This window comes from Triplophysa rosa, linkage group LG15 (assembly GCF_024868665.1).
Source record: "Triplophysa rosa linkage group LG15, Trosa_1v2, whole genome shotgun sequence".
Classification (NCBI taxonomy): Eukaryota; Metazoa; Chordata; class Actinopteri; order Cypriniformes; family Nemacheilidae; genus Triplophysa; species Triplophysa rosa.
Window position 1 is genome coordinate 18,794,217 of NC_079904.1, and position 15,300 is coordinate 18,809,516.

The following is a 15,300-nucleotide window of genomic DNA, read 5'->3' on the forward strand; positions in this document are numbered from 1 at the left end:
CGAATCGGATACCACTTGATAACTCTTCCCTTAGCACCGCCTTAACCAAAACACAGACAACTTTACTACCGGAGAACATTGCAGTAGAGTAGAAATAATCTGTTTCAGAAGACAGAGAAATCGTGTTTCTACTTAAATTTCGTACCACGACCAAATTACAGCTAAGGAATATCTGTGTATTTTAATATAGTTTTTTTAAGCTGTTAGCTTGTAGCAAGTTATGATGGCGTCCAGCTACAGCGCGAAAGAGGAAGACGGGCATCACTCCGGATCCGCAGGGCTCGGCGACACCGCTATACGGACCAGAAAGCCCGACAATACGGCGTTTAAACAGCAACGCTTACCCGCCTGGCAGCCCATCTTAACCGCGGGGACAGTGCTGCCCGCTTTCTTCGTCATCGGCCTCATCTTCATCCCCATAGGAATCTGCCTATATGTGACATCCAACAATATTAAAGAGTTCGAGGTCCGAGTCTATGGTTTTAGCGTCATTTTACTAAAATTAATTTTGCTTACACTTTATTAAGGAACCGTGAGGTATTCATTTTACAATTTTGCACGCGGATGTAATGCAACAGTTTGTTTAGCATGTATGTTTCACTTGTTTGTAGATCGATTATACTGGGACTGACATGTCCAGTCCGTGTTTTAACTGCTCTATAAACCACAGCTGGAACAACACGACTCCATGCAAATGTGTCCTTGCCTTCAGTTTAGACCAGCCATTCGAGGTGAGTATATACCCTCTTACAGTATTTATTAGTTCCGGGTTCAGTAACTTACATGTTAAATTATCTACAGCATCAGGTGATACTACTACCAGATAATAACTTGACTAAAGTCAAGACATTTGTCAGCAAATCAGTTGGACAATTTACTAATCTAATTTTAAAACTAAATTTAACTTATCTGGCTTTCAATGTTTAAACGTTGTGCATTGTAGCGTTTATTTCGATGTGTACCTTGTCCCACAGACTTGCATTGTAATTTATTTGCTATAATGGCATATTCTCTATTGATGAAATAAAATATTTTTTGTTGTTATCATTGTTACATATGATCATAACAATAGGCTTAAAACAGCTTTAATTCCCTTGAACGATAATATTTTACATTAACATTTAGATTTTTCTATTCTTCAGTTTTCAGTGGATGTTTCATTACTGGAATGAATGGCCTGCCATCATAGTTCACATTTGAATACTTTTTAATATGTTTTCTCAGAGTAATGTCTTCATGTACTACGGCCTCTCAAATTTTTACCAAAACCATCGGCGGTATGTTAAGTCCAGAGATGACAGCCAGCTGAACGGAGACGGGGGCTCTCTAAAGGTATTACAAGCTTTAGTTCAAGAGTGTTAATCAACTTTGTGACAGTAAATTATGCTTTAAGCTACTGCATGTCAGCACAAGTGCTGTATGACAGAAGGGATTGGCAACTTGGAATTTAAAACATCTCTACATCGTAACATCGTAACTTTGATTACGTGATATTGCAAAATACATTTCACCTACGTTTTGCCACAGGAAGTCATTTTCAAAGTAATTTTTAAAATTTTATGATGCTTTATTTGATGCTGCAATTGTTGAAATATTTAGGATTCTGTAATAATGAGTTGAGCAAATCTGTGATGATGTTAGCTTGCATGCCATCCTTGTCATTAATGCAAAACTTCTGAAAACTTCACTTGTAATGTAATTTAGGATAATAAAACTGCAAAAGAATTAGAAAAATCCAAAATATATGTATTTAACAAGTGAAATCAAACTGTTAAATGACACCATATGTTACAGAAGTTCACATTATATGTTTTTAGGAACCAAGTAAAGAATGTGAGCCATACCGTACCAGTGAAAACAGGCCTATAGCCCCATGTGGAGCTATTGCTAACAGCATGTTTAATGGTAAGACTTGGATCCAAAAACATGCCATCCTGGTACACATCCCAGAGTGTTGTCATAGGAATGTTATTTTAAACTGTTTTATTACTTGCTTTAGACACATTGGAATTATATTACATTGATCCCAATGGAACAAGGAACCCAATTCCATTAACCAAAAAAGGAATTGCGTGGTGGACAGACAAGCATGTCAAGTTCAGAAACCCTGGCAGCAGTAACCCAAATCTTACAGCTGTTTTTCAAGGTAAAGTTATTTTACATATAGGACATTTTAGGTCATTGGTTACACACTTAACTAAAACAATCTTCATCTTCCAGACACAGCAAAGCCAATCAACTGGGGCAAACCTGTTTATGAACTGGACACAGACTCAGAAAACAACGGCTTCATAAATGAGGATTTCATTGTGTGGATGCGCACCGCTGCCCTTCCCACCTTCAGAAAGCTCTACCGCATCATTCAGAAGAAAAACAGCATGACACCCACATTACCCAGAGGCAATTATACTCTGGAGGTCACCTACAGTATCCTTACGCTGCATATTCTTTGGACCTGCATGTGTATATTAATATATAGTACGTTGTAGTAAATATTAATGTTTACTTTAAGACGTTTTTGTTAAGCGTTTTTAAACTCATGGATTTGGCCTTTATTTAGGGACAGGTTATTAAAGGAGCAATGTGAAGATTTTAGCGTCATCTAGTGGTGAGGCTCACTCCACCCCTCCTTTTCGAAGTGCTACAGCAACGGACAAACATGTCCGTTTAGGGCTACTGTAGAAACAGCATGTTTGTGTAAATTATGTGTATGTCTACCCTTTTGAAAAGTTAAGTACTGGTTATTTCACAAACCTAACTCTAAAATTAAAATTATATTCTTTCTGCTAGTGGATATGTAAGAAATTTGTTTAAAGTACCTTAAACTTAACATTAACTCTCAATAATCTTGCCAGTAATTTGCCAGCAACTTTATCAGATCCATCCATCCATTATCTAGCTGTTGTCTCAACACTGTACCGTCTTTCACTGTAAGCATTTGCTTCCGGAAGATGTTTAAAATCAGTCAAAATTAAATAGGAGCTTGCCCGTTTTGTCAGCAAACCTGTGGGCACACTTTTTGAGCTTGAAGTACCCTAACAAAATGCAAAAAACAGTTGTCTTTCATTCAGTTAATTTCCTCAACCACTTGCACTCAGACTACCCCGTCCGCAGCTTCGACGGCAGAAAGCGCGTGATCCTCAGCACCATCTCCTGGATGGGTGGGAAAAACCCCTTCCTGGGCATCGCGTACATAACCGTGGGCTCAATCTGCTTCTTCCTCGGTGTGGTGCTCCTCTTCATTCATCACAAATATGGAAATCGTAACAACAGCTCTGATATTCCTAATTAAGCTTGCATGCATTATATCACGTGGTGGAGATCCACTGTTTTAACTCAAATGTCTATGTGTCTGAATAGCATGCCCAGTGTATTGCTTTAGAGGTGCAAGGGACCACTTGATGTTCCGTTTATTTATTTTCTCTTATTTTTGTTTTATGGGTCATTTCAAGCATGCAGATCTGCATACTTTTTTGCCTAAGATGTTTCTATCGTTGATATATCTATTTATGGCTGAGGTCAGTGTGCTATTGAGAGATACATCCATGAGAGATGCTGTATATGTAAATGAATGTATATTTGTATTTCATGGAGATGCTTTTACTTTTGGCAAAAGTGATGTTAAAAACAGGGCAACATAATATATGACTAATTTTAGCTGTTACATTTGCTGTTATAAACTTTATTATACTTATGTCCTATATAAAAGCAAATATTGAAGCTTTGTTTGCTACTCGACAGTGCCAGGTTATTCATTATTCATTTTAACTACCACTAAACTTTGAAGACTGTTACGATTTCTGGCATTGAAGATGCTTGTGCTCTTGAAAACGCGTCACTGTGTGTGTACTTTATGGTTTTCAAGGACCAAATGTTTAGTTTTGTGTTAAATTGAAACGGTCTTTGTTCTTTCTTTCTGTCATAGCTTTTTTATTACGTGATTTAAGCATGTCTGCCAGGCCTCTAACAAACAAGCACTTTAGAATGTGACAAGCTATCAGTTTTTGTCAGTTTTTAGGAAATGTCTTTATTGTTGGATGAATAAAATGTCTATAAACGGAGATCCTTGAGCATTTTTCATAACTACTGCTTTTTAAAAATGGCTAATTGCATTGTAAAACAGCAGAGGGCAATAGCAAAGGAGGAAGATCTGAGGGTATTGTCATTGTGTCCTTGCACGTTTTTATTGTGGAACATGAATAGATTTTTTTGTACAGGTTTGGTCCATAGGACAATTGTCATAGCTCATAGCAAAAGTTAAATATTCATAAATACAACAAAAATGATATTTTCAGTTCCATGGAATGCTTCATTGAAACATCAGGATGAGAAAATCATTGCTCAAGTTCTCATGTCATTTTCATATACAGTTGTGCTCAAAAGTTTACACACCCCTTGCAGAATCTGGAAAAAGCTGAAACTTTTGGAAAAATAAGGATTTTTGAAAATTAAGTGTTATTTTTTAATTTAGTCCTGCCCTGAGCAAGTTATTTCACTAAAGAAATGTTAACAAAGTTTTCTTGTTCAGATTCTGCAAAGGGTGTGTAAACTTTTGAGCACAACTGTATGGGTGAACTATTTCTGTAAAGTGATAAATTTGACTTTATTTTTGCTTCAGCTTCAGCTACCACTTTTTGTAACTTATAACTGGTAATTAAATTATAAACTAAACATTCTTGCTAGAAGGTAATGACAGGAAAATTGTGATCTCCGCTAAACAGCTCCATTATCAATCAATTTCTTTCTGCCACTGGAGATCAATTGTATTTTGACGAAGAAAAGATACAAAGTTTTAAAACTCCAAACCTAATTCTTAGAGAACCCAGTGTTCTTTTTTCTGCTGTCATTTGACCAGTTGCTCCATTACTTAGTTATTTAATCATTATGGATGTGGTTGAATGAGAATGTAATATTTTTGTGTTGTAGTATGGGTACTACCTTGGTCTTCTTTAAAATACCTTCTGAGTATAAAGTTATACAATGTTATATGAATATGGTAAACATTTATTACCATGCCATACATCAAAGCAACATGGTACCATCTGATACCGTCACTGTACCATGGTAATGTCACAGTCCTTTTTTAAAAGGCTAAAAGAGGGTTAATACAGCAGAAGGTATTCAACATATAATATTTAAACTAAAACATAAACTTCAACGCTGTTCATTTAAAAGAATCAGAAATGCAGGCATCTGTTATGCTGTGAATCTGACAATTTATGCATCTGGCTTCCTCCGAGGCAGACCTTAAGGGAACACTCTTATTAATATCTTCATCATTACACCGTAACCAGCATCTGCTCTGTCCTTCTGTTGGTGTATAGACTGCATGAAAAACCAGCTGCTCAAATACAGTAGATCAGAATTGAACTAATTACCAGCTTCCCAACCCAAGTGCCCTCTTTCACTGCCCTCACACCATCAGTCCACCTCTGCAACCACAGGTGACCCGGGGCGACATCAGCACCGTATGAGACGTTCAGTTTTGAGCCATTCGTTATAATGAAATTCCAAGATAATGATGTGCACTGTGTCTCACGGTTCCTGGGAACTCTTTGTTCATCTCAGTTACTTCTCCGTTCTCTTGTAAATTACTGACAGACTTTCTTAAGAAGTTCAGTTAATGATCTTGTACCTCAGAGATTGTGTAGCTTTCTAGCATGGCTTAGAAGTTGTATATAATTTGCACGGTTGCATTTTAAGAAAGACTGCTTGAAGGGCTGAATTATAAACTGGGTGAGTGAGTTCCTAGTGTCGGGTGCAGGAAAGGAAAACACAGCAGAATGACTCCTGGGATTGTGTTGCTCCTTTCTGCCACGTACTGTTGTAAGACTTGTTAGCTATTCTGCCCCACTCATCCATGTGACGCATCCATGCAATCAGTGTTGCCCACAGCAACGCTGAGCAGTTGCCAAAGGGCTGGTCTCCTCCGGGGTAATCTCTGTATCAGAGAGAACATGTATGTGAACAAGTGCACGTTTGTGTATGAATGAATCTTAAAACATCTGTTATCTCAGTGAAACAGACACTCTAAACGTCTAAGACCATGGTGGAAATTGCGTTTTTAGCAACTGCATAGCAGCTGTAATAAAAAGGCCCTGTCTTTTACCCTGACAAAAAACCCTCAAGAAGTCCATGGCAATTTCTCACTGTTAAGAATGCAATGGACTCATATTTTCATGAAGCCATCAGACTGAGAAACAAGCTGTTTTGAGCTTACAGTGGGAAACTCTTGGGCGTAAACAAGGTAAGAGAGTTAAACTCTGGGACATCAAATTGGTTCATCATCTATTGCATCCTCAGTATTCAGTTCCATCAAGACCACATTTATGTCCTTGAGTATTTGAACAGAACTTGAAATTGACGGTGGATGATGATATTGAATGAGTCAACAAGAACACACATTTATTCACTACATAAACACAATCCATGGATCTGTTACTTTTCTGTGGTTCTAATGAAGAGGAAATATACTGTATAGTAAATTGTGTGTTATAGTACTGAGAAAGGTGTCAGAACCACTTCCAGATTATAGGTCACTTATTTTGAAATATATCATGGTTTCTTGATGGTGTGTAGAACGAAAATCTCTTGTAGTAAATTATGAAAATTGTGTGTAATGAGAAAGGCATCAGAATTCAACTGTTGCCATAAAGACAACATATACAGAGAATCTGAGACCCGCATATCCCTCTTGTGACCACTTACACATTTTTATTATGACTTGTAATAGTTTTCCGATGTTGTGTTTCATTTTGAATTTCTGCCTTTCATTCTAATACCTGTGAGTAACCAAACCAAGGTTTTTAGCTATTGTAATACTATTCAGTTTTTTTTTAAATCACATCTGTTTAGCGTTTTGAAATGTGGACATGAATATTATTTTTAACATTGAAAGACTACCATTGATCCCTACTTAGAACATCTGAAATTTCCCCAGTATTAAATAAAGGCATATGTAACTGGCACTTTGTTCTAACAACTAAGACTTGCAGGCCGTGTTGTTTGCAGTACTGTTTGTATCATCTTGGAGGTTTAATGGTCAGTGCAGGGCACCACAGAACAACCACAGCGAGAAAAAATGAACAGGGACTAATGACCCTTGTTTGGAGTAAAGAACTGAGTCTAACTTCAGGTCTGCAATCACAGCACCCTGTCATTTGATCTATCCTCAGAGAGAAAACGGAAGGTCAGTAGTCTACTGAAACTGCATAAAACTTATTTTTCCTGCAAGAGCTATTACTTTCTATTGCTACATGAACTGATTATAAACCAGATTTTTTTTAACTGTTATGAGAGCAATAGATTTTCGTTCTACACACCATATCAAGAAACCATGATAAGTGACCTATGTATATTGATATAATGACCACACGTTGATTTAAAAATTTGTTTATGGCTCTTAAAAAAGATATTCGGACGTACATCAAGACCATTTTTCATTCAAATAATTAAAGCTGTCAGGATATGTGATTTTTTCCCCCCAATAAATGTATGTAATGATTAGCCTATAATCTACGCTGTATAGACTACAAAGTACTTTTCATTAATTATAGTAGCTTTGACTGTCTGTTTGGCTTAAGCTTAATAACAAAGTGCATTAACAGGATCTGTAAATGATTACTTTTTTTGTTGTAATTTCATGTTTTGGCATATATCTGTATGTATCTGTATGTTTTTATTCCTTATATGTATATATATATATATATATATATATATATACAGTATATATATAATACATTTTATTACTATACTATTATAGTATATATATTTATTATTTTATATTACTATTACTATAAATATGTGTTATTTGATGGGAATGAGGAGCTCGTGCTATATCAACGTGCAGAACAAGGAAATCTCAAATGATGACAAAATTTCATCTTCTCTATACCATGTAGCCTAAATTAAATGATATTACCTCAGGTGTTTTGTTTGATGGGTTAAATAAAATACATTTTCATACAATTTCAGCATATCTGCTTTATGTCAGCAAATCCATAACATATCACTTAACATGGTTTCACCTAAGAGGCTTTTGAGTTGAACAACAGGACAATTCATGGATATTTCACAATTCCTTATGAAATTGATTTCCAGGTCGAACAATCGAGATTGCAAGTAACTGAACCTAAAACGCTTTTGTTCTCCACCTAGATTGTGAAACATTATAATCTGTAAAGAAACGTAAACGTTATTGTGCTTTTTATCCAGGAAAACGTATAGCCTAATATGGCGGCGCCGGTGACGTACCGCAGTATGGACCAAAGCACTCAATGCGCTGTCTATGGTTAAAATTTTCCGTTTCACCTGATGCCTTTTATTTTGAGGCCATTTTGCCCGATGCGTTGTTGCAGGACAACTGGTATGCTCAAACATTACAGTATGTGGAAAACAACATAGCAATATAATATTTATATGAAAAGCATATACATTTTGTGTTAGGAACACTTCTTCATGCTACAATACAGGATCAAATGCAATTCCATTTGTGTCTCAGCCTATTTACGCATACAATGCATGCATCCAAAAGGAAAAAAAATACTCAATTTATTACATAAACATATAAAAAAATAATTTGTAGCGATTTGTGGAACATCTAATTGTCCTTAAACATCGCCCAAGGGGCATTCCCTAAACTAATAACGCAAAAGATGTGTATGATCTCATTATTTTATGTGCCATCCTCATAACTTGCTGCTCATAATAAGATGTAAGACTTCTAAAGGAAACACCCATGATTTTTGAGCACATATTAACAACACCTTGTAAGTGATTTGGTAATCAACCTGTAATGAGGAAGTTACATTTTGAACCAAACAAGTAATTTTTACCATAAAAACGTGTTTATGATATGTAGCTCAAGTTGCTTACAACTCTAAACTGCTGTTTCCTTTATGCTGAATTTGTGTAGAATAGATGTTTTTAGGCCCTGCCTCATCCCCTACACAGTCAGTTTGATGTCTGTCCTACCAAAGTCATCGCTCACCTGGGAGTTTGAGGTTTCAAACATCAGATGGAATTCTATAGTGCCCTTGCCCAAAGGACAGACCAGCATCTAAATATTGCACACGGCCAAAGGAATAATAGACATCTGAAGAACTTCTCGTAAAAAACAGGATGTGCCTTAAAGATGGTTACCTATGATCACTGTGTTACAGTATTCAGAAAATCAAGGGGAAAATGTTGTGTACTTTTTCTAAAGTGCTATGAAACTGTATTGAATCGAGTATAAAAGCAAAAAACTTTTCCTTTATTTTTAAATATAAACAAAGGGGCAGTTACACTAACAAAAGAAAAGATATTGAATTTCATGCAGCATAGAACTTTCTGTGAGATGTGTCCTTTTAGAATGATATGTAGAACACTGTACTCTATTTATAATTGCTACAATATGATGAGGTATCCTCCTGGGTGGTGCTATAATTTTGTTTTTCAAGTACTGAATATAAAGACTTTCACATGTTCTTGCTCTAACTGAATTGGATGCATTTACAGAAAGCAAATAGAAGGGTTTTTGGATCAATGTATTTTCTTTTAATTTGTCACCATTTTCTTTATCGCAGTACAAAGTATTGCTATTTCCTGTTCTTGTTACCATGGGCACCAGATTTCACAGCTTGGGACATTTACACAGTTTGCCAGATATTGTGCAATCTCAGCTGAAGAGGAAGCTGAGCAACTAATGATGGTTACAGACAGTTTGACAGTACATGCAGTTATCTCTGATTGTTTGCAGTATATTTTGTCATCTGTGTTGTTCCATATACTCATGTATGAACAGAGCTCGTTGTCATTTATTATGGTCTATTTATTTGAATTATACTAATATACAATTGCACTTTGCTAAATATAACTGCAGTTGTTAGAGCCATGACCTGGTGTGCAGTGGACTGGAAGCATTACAAGTCCGGATCCAACATAAACCCGTCTTTCAATGTTGTTTCCCTTTAGTTTTACATTACATTTTATATTAAAAGCAAATGAGAACGACAACAGATTTATGCTTTTCATATCTCCAATTTTATCCAGCATGCAGTTTACCTGTTGGGAGGTTAAAAATACTGAACTTAAATGTGTGCAGTGCTGCCACCCTCATTGTAGAACTAATGCGTCAAGGGTGCACAAATAAAGAGCTTTAAATATATCAAAGAAAAAGAGGGGGATGTTGTGCATTTTAATTCATGTGTCCAATGACTGCTCACCTATTAAAACAAATGAGCTATCCAATGTCCTTAAGGTCCCGAAAAGTTTCTAAGGGCAAGCACGTTTAGAACTTCTAAAAATAACGCGAAGCATCAGACTTCACAGCTCCGTGAAACTAATCGATCGGACAGTTTAGGACCGGACTATAAATACGCGGTGTCTTGTCTGTCCGTCTGTCCTAAATGCATAATGCATTTTCGTTTCCCCGTCCAAACTGTGACATTTGCAGAAGGCTCTTCTGGACATCCCAGAGTAAATGCTGAAAATTTCCCAACCAGATCCAAAAGGTCATGCGCTATTGATCGCAAAAAAATGTATTCCCAAAGAGTGTAATCGGATCAAATATTGTAAACATTCCTAATGTTCATGCCAACACGACAGTCTAGAACACTTTCGGACTTCGGACTGAAGACCTCTGACGCCAAGTTATACACTGAGCAGATGTACGCACGCTCTTGGAAAGGTTGGGGTCGGACAGCCCACTACGATACTGGAAAGAAAAATCACAAATTAAGATATGTTTTCCAGAAGAAATTAGAAATTTCAAGTAGAAAAATTCCCATCTATTTTAGTATAGGACGCTTGGTATGTCCAGAGTAGGTTTCGCGACTGAACAGAAAAGATAAATGATCCATCATGAACTGGAGACAATGTGGTGGAGTTTAACGTGCATTTGTTCCTTTAACATTCCTGTGAAATGATGGCTTGCCGGGGTGGGTGCTGCTGCAACAGCATCGGTCCCTTAAATGAAGACAATGCAAGATTTCTCATGCTGGCTTTGCTGATCATCATCTACCTGTTATGTGGAGCGGCGGTGTTTTCAGCCTTGGAGCATCCGAAAGAGTCGCTTGCCAAAGATAGATGGGCTCAGAGGATCGAACAGTTCACCCAGAAGTACAACCTTAGTCAAGACGACCTGAAGAACTTCTTGAGGAACTATGAGGAGGCCAACATGGCCGGTATTCGTGTGGACTCAACCAGACCTCGATGGGATTTTACCGGGGCTTTTTATTTTGTCGGGACTGTGGTGTCAACCATAGGTAAGATGCGCGAAATGTTGGCAAGAAGTACTTGTTTAGACAAAATAAAGAAAATGAAATTCTTGTTAGCTGAGGTATCAGGTATGTCGCAAAGTGCGCAACAGGTTCCTCCTAACATTTATATGACATTAACAGAATTTGAAACCATACAGGCTAATTTTGTTTAGCTATTGATTTACTGACGTTTACAAATGAGATGTTGTTTAATTCACACACTAACCATTTGATTTAAGTGATTTCATAAACAATGGAAACAATGTGTGATATTTTTTACATTTCAAATGCGTGGAAAAGTTGTCTCGGAAAGCGAAACTATTTTAACATTAGGCTACAACATAATTTCTTTTTAACCAATAAAACTATCACAATTATAATAACTGCTATAGGCTCTTAATATTATATTCATCGGATCTGAAAAAAATGGCAGGGATAACCTAATTCTCTTTTTTCATTTTCTTTATATGTTTTAATAAGATAAAACATTGATTGAATATCTATCATATCTATATATGTTTCATCTAAAAGCAGGTCTATAAATTCATTTTCAGATCAGCTGCTGGTAAAATACAAGCTGTGGATACTGAGAAGGAATAAAAGAGTAGAAAAACTTATTAAAACTAAGTGAATTCCTTATAAAAATCACTGCTGAAAAAGTCTGCAAAGCCCCAAGTCGTGATATTCTTGTGGCTAAAGGATTATGAGGGATGTAAATGGGTGAAAGAAAAAAGAAAAACTGTTTACATAAGGCTGCCATCAACAAGAGCAACCTATTTAGTGGTTTGAGAGGATAAAATGAATGGTGAAATGGTGGAATTGATTGGAGCCAGGGATGTGGGATTTGACCACATGTAGCTCATTAAAAAACAATTAAGGCTCAGCTTTCAATTAGCCTCAACCAGGCTGCAGCAATATGATTTAGCTATTGTGATCAATTCTACAACTGATGGTTGAATTGTTTTTATGAGTTGGGCAGCACATTTCAATATGTGTTTTGATGACTATCAGATAAGTGTAACCGTTTAGAAAAAAACTGACTGACAAGCACAAATATTAGTAATGACTGTACAGTTACAGTATTTAATACAAAAATACTGATGGCACTGGTTAAGAAATAGCTTGCGCTTAAAAATACTCACATACCTTGATATTATTTCAAACCTGCATGACTTTCGTTTTTTAAACAAATTTGTATTGTATAGTGCCTTTCTATGTCTTTTTCAAGGTTTGCCCTTTCAGTGTGAATGAAATATTTAACAAAATGTAATTCGGTATTTATTTTCTTTTAAACTCCTCAGAGGACAGAAATAATATTTTTTAAGCAGTCGTCTCTTAACTAACCTGTAACTTATATTGTGTTTCTGATAATCTGTGTTTTTTGTGTCTTTGTTGGTGGTTCAGGTTTTGGGATGACAACACCTGTCACTATTGCAGGGAAGATATTCCTGATCTTTTATGGCCTCATTGGTTGCGCTGCCACAATTTTGTTCTTTAACCTCTTCCTGGAACGTGTCATCACTGTGATTGCATTCGTCCTGAAATTCTGCCATGAATGCAGAGAACAGCGTAAAGCAGGGCCAACTCAAAGCTGCCGGCGTCCATCCATCAGCAGCAGAGAACGGCATACAGACAGCTTGGCTGGCTGGAAACCTTCAGTATACTGCGTAATGCTCATCTTAGGAGTCGCCGCCATCTTAGTTTCTTGCTGCGCGTCTGCAATGTATTCCTCAGCTGAGGGCTGGGGGTATCTGGATTCCCTCTATTTCTGTTTTGTGGCTTTTAGCACCATTGGCTTCGGCGACATGGTGAGCAACCAACGTGAGATGTATAAGGCTCAGGCCGCTTACAGGGTTGGAAACTTCCTATTCATACTAACAGGGGTGTGTTGCATCTACTCTCTGTTCAATGTCATTTCCATCGTTATCAAGCAATTTCTCAACTGGCTTCTGCAAAGGCTGGAGTCTCCTTGCCACTGCCCAGGCAGAGGGAACCGCCATCTACGGAGAAATGTGGTAGTGCCTGGGTCCGCGAGAACCCGGCGTGACAACTCCATTGAGACAGATATAGTCAATGATAGTGAGATCGATGGACGTCGAATGTCTGGAGAGATGATCTCCATGAAGGACTTTCTGGCTGCGAATAAAGTTAACCTGGCAATCATGCAGAAGCAGTTGTCAGAGATGGCCAACGGGCATCCTCGCCAGTCAGGGTCCAGCTCACGGAATGAGTTCTCAGGAGGAGTTGGTGCGCTGGGAATAATGAACAACCGGTTGGCAGAGACAAGTGTAGATAGATCTACCAAGTCTACCATTCAGCTGCATTAAAGGTGCACTCTGTGCATTTATATTTTGCTCTGGCTGATTTACACCCATGGTTGGATTAAAAAGGGATAAACCCAGCTGTTGGCATATAAATGAATCTTTTAGCTCAATATGCTGGGTTGTTTTAACTCATGGTTCGGTCAAATGTGAACATTTTCTGGGTCAATTTAACCCAACATATGGGATCATCCCTTTTAGACCCAGCTATGGGTTGAAAATAACCCAGAGTGAACACTAACATCCAGTAACAGATAATGTTGTAAAAATGTTCTATTCCGAATCAGTCTGCTACCTGTAGGGTTATTCAACGATAACTATAGGACCTCAATAAAAACACTACATGTGCTCACTTTAAAAAAAGAGACACAAACAATATATCAGTGTTATTATTGTGTATTTATTCGTTGACCTGCTATAATTATAATCTCAAACACTACCAGCTCCTACATTGAGCCATTGGAAACTTGTAGTGTTTTAATGTACAATCAAACAAATGTACATTAATTTATTTATTAGTGAGCATGTTCTAATTTCATGTCTTTACTTCAACACTTATTACAATATGCTATTGTTTTTTATGGTGTTAATCACAAAAATATGAGATTTATTGCTCTGGCAATAAACAAACAAGAACAAGAGGATAATGATAAAATGAACAAAATTGTTAAACATCTACTTTGCATGAATACTGCCATGATTTTCAGCTTTGTGTTTTCTTCGGTCAACTCTAGAACATTTGGGTACATAGAAGCAAATCTTTATCATAATTACTGTCCCATTTACAAGTACATACGCTCATTGCCTCACAGAAAGATATTCTGTGGAAGTATGTACTTTATAATTTAATTATAAATTGATGAACACCATTTGTGAATGAAACCCTTACCGTTTGTTACACTTTAATAAACTAATCTTTACTCCCAGTCTTGTTCTTAATTAGGGTTTTTGTTATTGAGTGAGTGTGTCTTGTCAGGAAACGGAGAAGGCAGAACCCAAACGCAGGCAGCGGTTAACGAATTAACATAAACTTTATTAAATAAATAAATAAACCCACGATGGGGTTAGAACAAGAATATCACAAATGCAAGACTGAAACAAAAGACTTCCCAAGAGGGGGCAAAAAACAAGAGGACAGTAGCCTATAACAAAACTTAACTCCACAAAACTTTGACTGGACTAGAAAAACGGCTGGACTAGAAAAACAAGACATCAAGACAGGTAAGGATTCAGTGTGGCAAGCCGATGGTGTCACAATTACGCCATAGATTAAACGCGTTTATATCCGAACGCCGTTTTTGACGGCGTTTTCAACAGTGTTTACTCCGTAAAATACGGCGTTGCGATTCGAAACGCCGTAAAAACCGCGAGAAAAGTCGTCCATAATGTCGTATTTAACGGCGTTGTAAGGCGCTTGAAAAGCGCCGCCTTTTGCGCCGTTGTCTTATGGAAAGCCGTTTGTGTCATATTTCGTATGGAAAGCCGTTTGGGTCATATTTCTATCGAAAGCTAACAGGTTCACAATTGCGTGCTTTTGATTAAAACGCCGATTTCTTAACGCCGCCAGGCGTTAAATAGCGCCGCCTGGTGCTAAATTAATGTCATACGCCGCCACGCGTTTAAATAACACCGCACGCCAATCGACGTTAAGTTAACATCACACGTCACTCAAAATGCAAACTTATTAGCTAATATAGTACAATTTCCAAGAGCGCTGTTCACTTAAGTTAACTGGGGGT

General features: G+C 37.2%; 2 protein-coding genes across 2 annotated transcripts; both read left to right on the top strand.

Moving 5' to 3' along the window:
* On the top strand, positions 1-4,063 carry tmem30ab (transmembrane protein 30Ab). The gene is made up of 7 exons (XM_057353067.1): positions 1-466; positions 612-731; positions 1,225-1,332; positions 1,818-1,905; positions 2,000-2,146; positions 2,221-2,427; positions 3,099-4,063. The coding sequence occupies exons 1-7, from the start codon at positions 221-223 to the stop codon at positions 3,290-3,292; spliced, it is 1,110 nt and encodes a 369-aa protein (XP_057209050.1). The 5' UTR covers positions 1-220; the 3' UTR covers positions 3,293-4,063.
* A 6,840-nt stretch (positions 4,064-10,903) lies between these two features.
* kcnk13b (potassium channel, subfamily K, member 13b) lies at positions 10,904-13,567 on the top strand. Its single transcript, XM_057353335.1, has 2 exons — positions 10,904-11,246; positions 12,645-13,567. The coding sequence occupies exons 1-2, from the start codon at positions 10,904-10,906 to the stop codon at positions 13,565-13,567; spliced, it is 1,266 nt and encodes a 421-aa protein (XP_057209318.1).
* Positions 13,568-15,300: the final 1,733 nt, after the last annotated feature.

Bases quoted from the DNA above. Each gene is read 5' to 3' on its own strand.
- kcnk13b (XM_057353335.1), top strand. From the start codon at position 10,904: ATGATGGCTTGCCGGGGTGGGTGCTGCTGCAACAGCATCGGTCCCTTA. The intron at 11,247-12,644 runs GTAAGATGCGCG...TTGGTGGTTCAG, and splicing joins GACTGTGGTGTCAACCATAG to GTTTTGGGATGACAACACCT.
- tmem30ab (XM_057353067.1), top strand. From the start codon at position 221: ATGATGGCGTCCAGCTACAGCGCGAAAGAGGAAGACGGGCATCACTCC. The intron at 2,147-2,220 runs GTAAAGTTATTT...TTCATCTTCCAG, and splicing joins TCTTACAGCTGTTTTTCAAG to ACACAGCAAAGCCAATCAAC. The intron at 2,428-3,098 runs GTATCCTTACGC...ACTTGCACTCAG, and splicing joins TACTCTGGAGGTCACCTACA to ACTACCCCGTCCGCAGCTTC.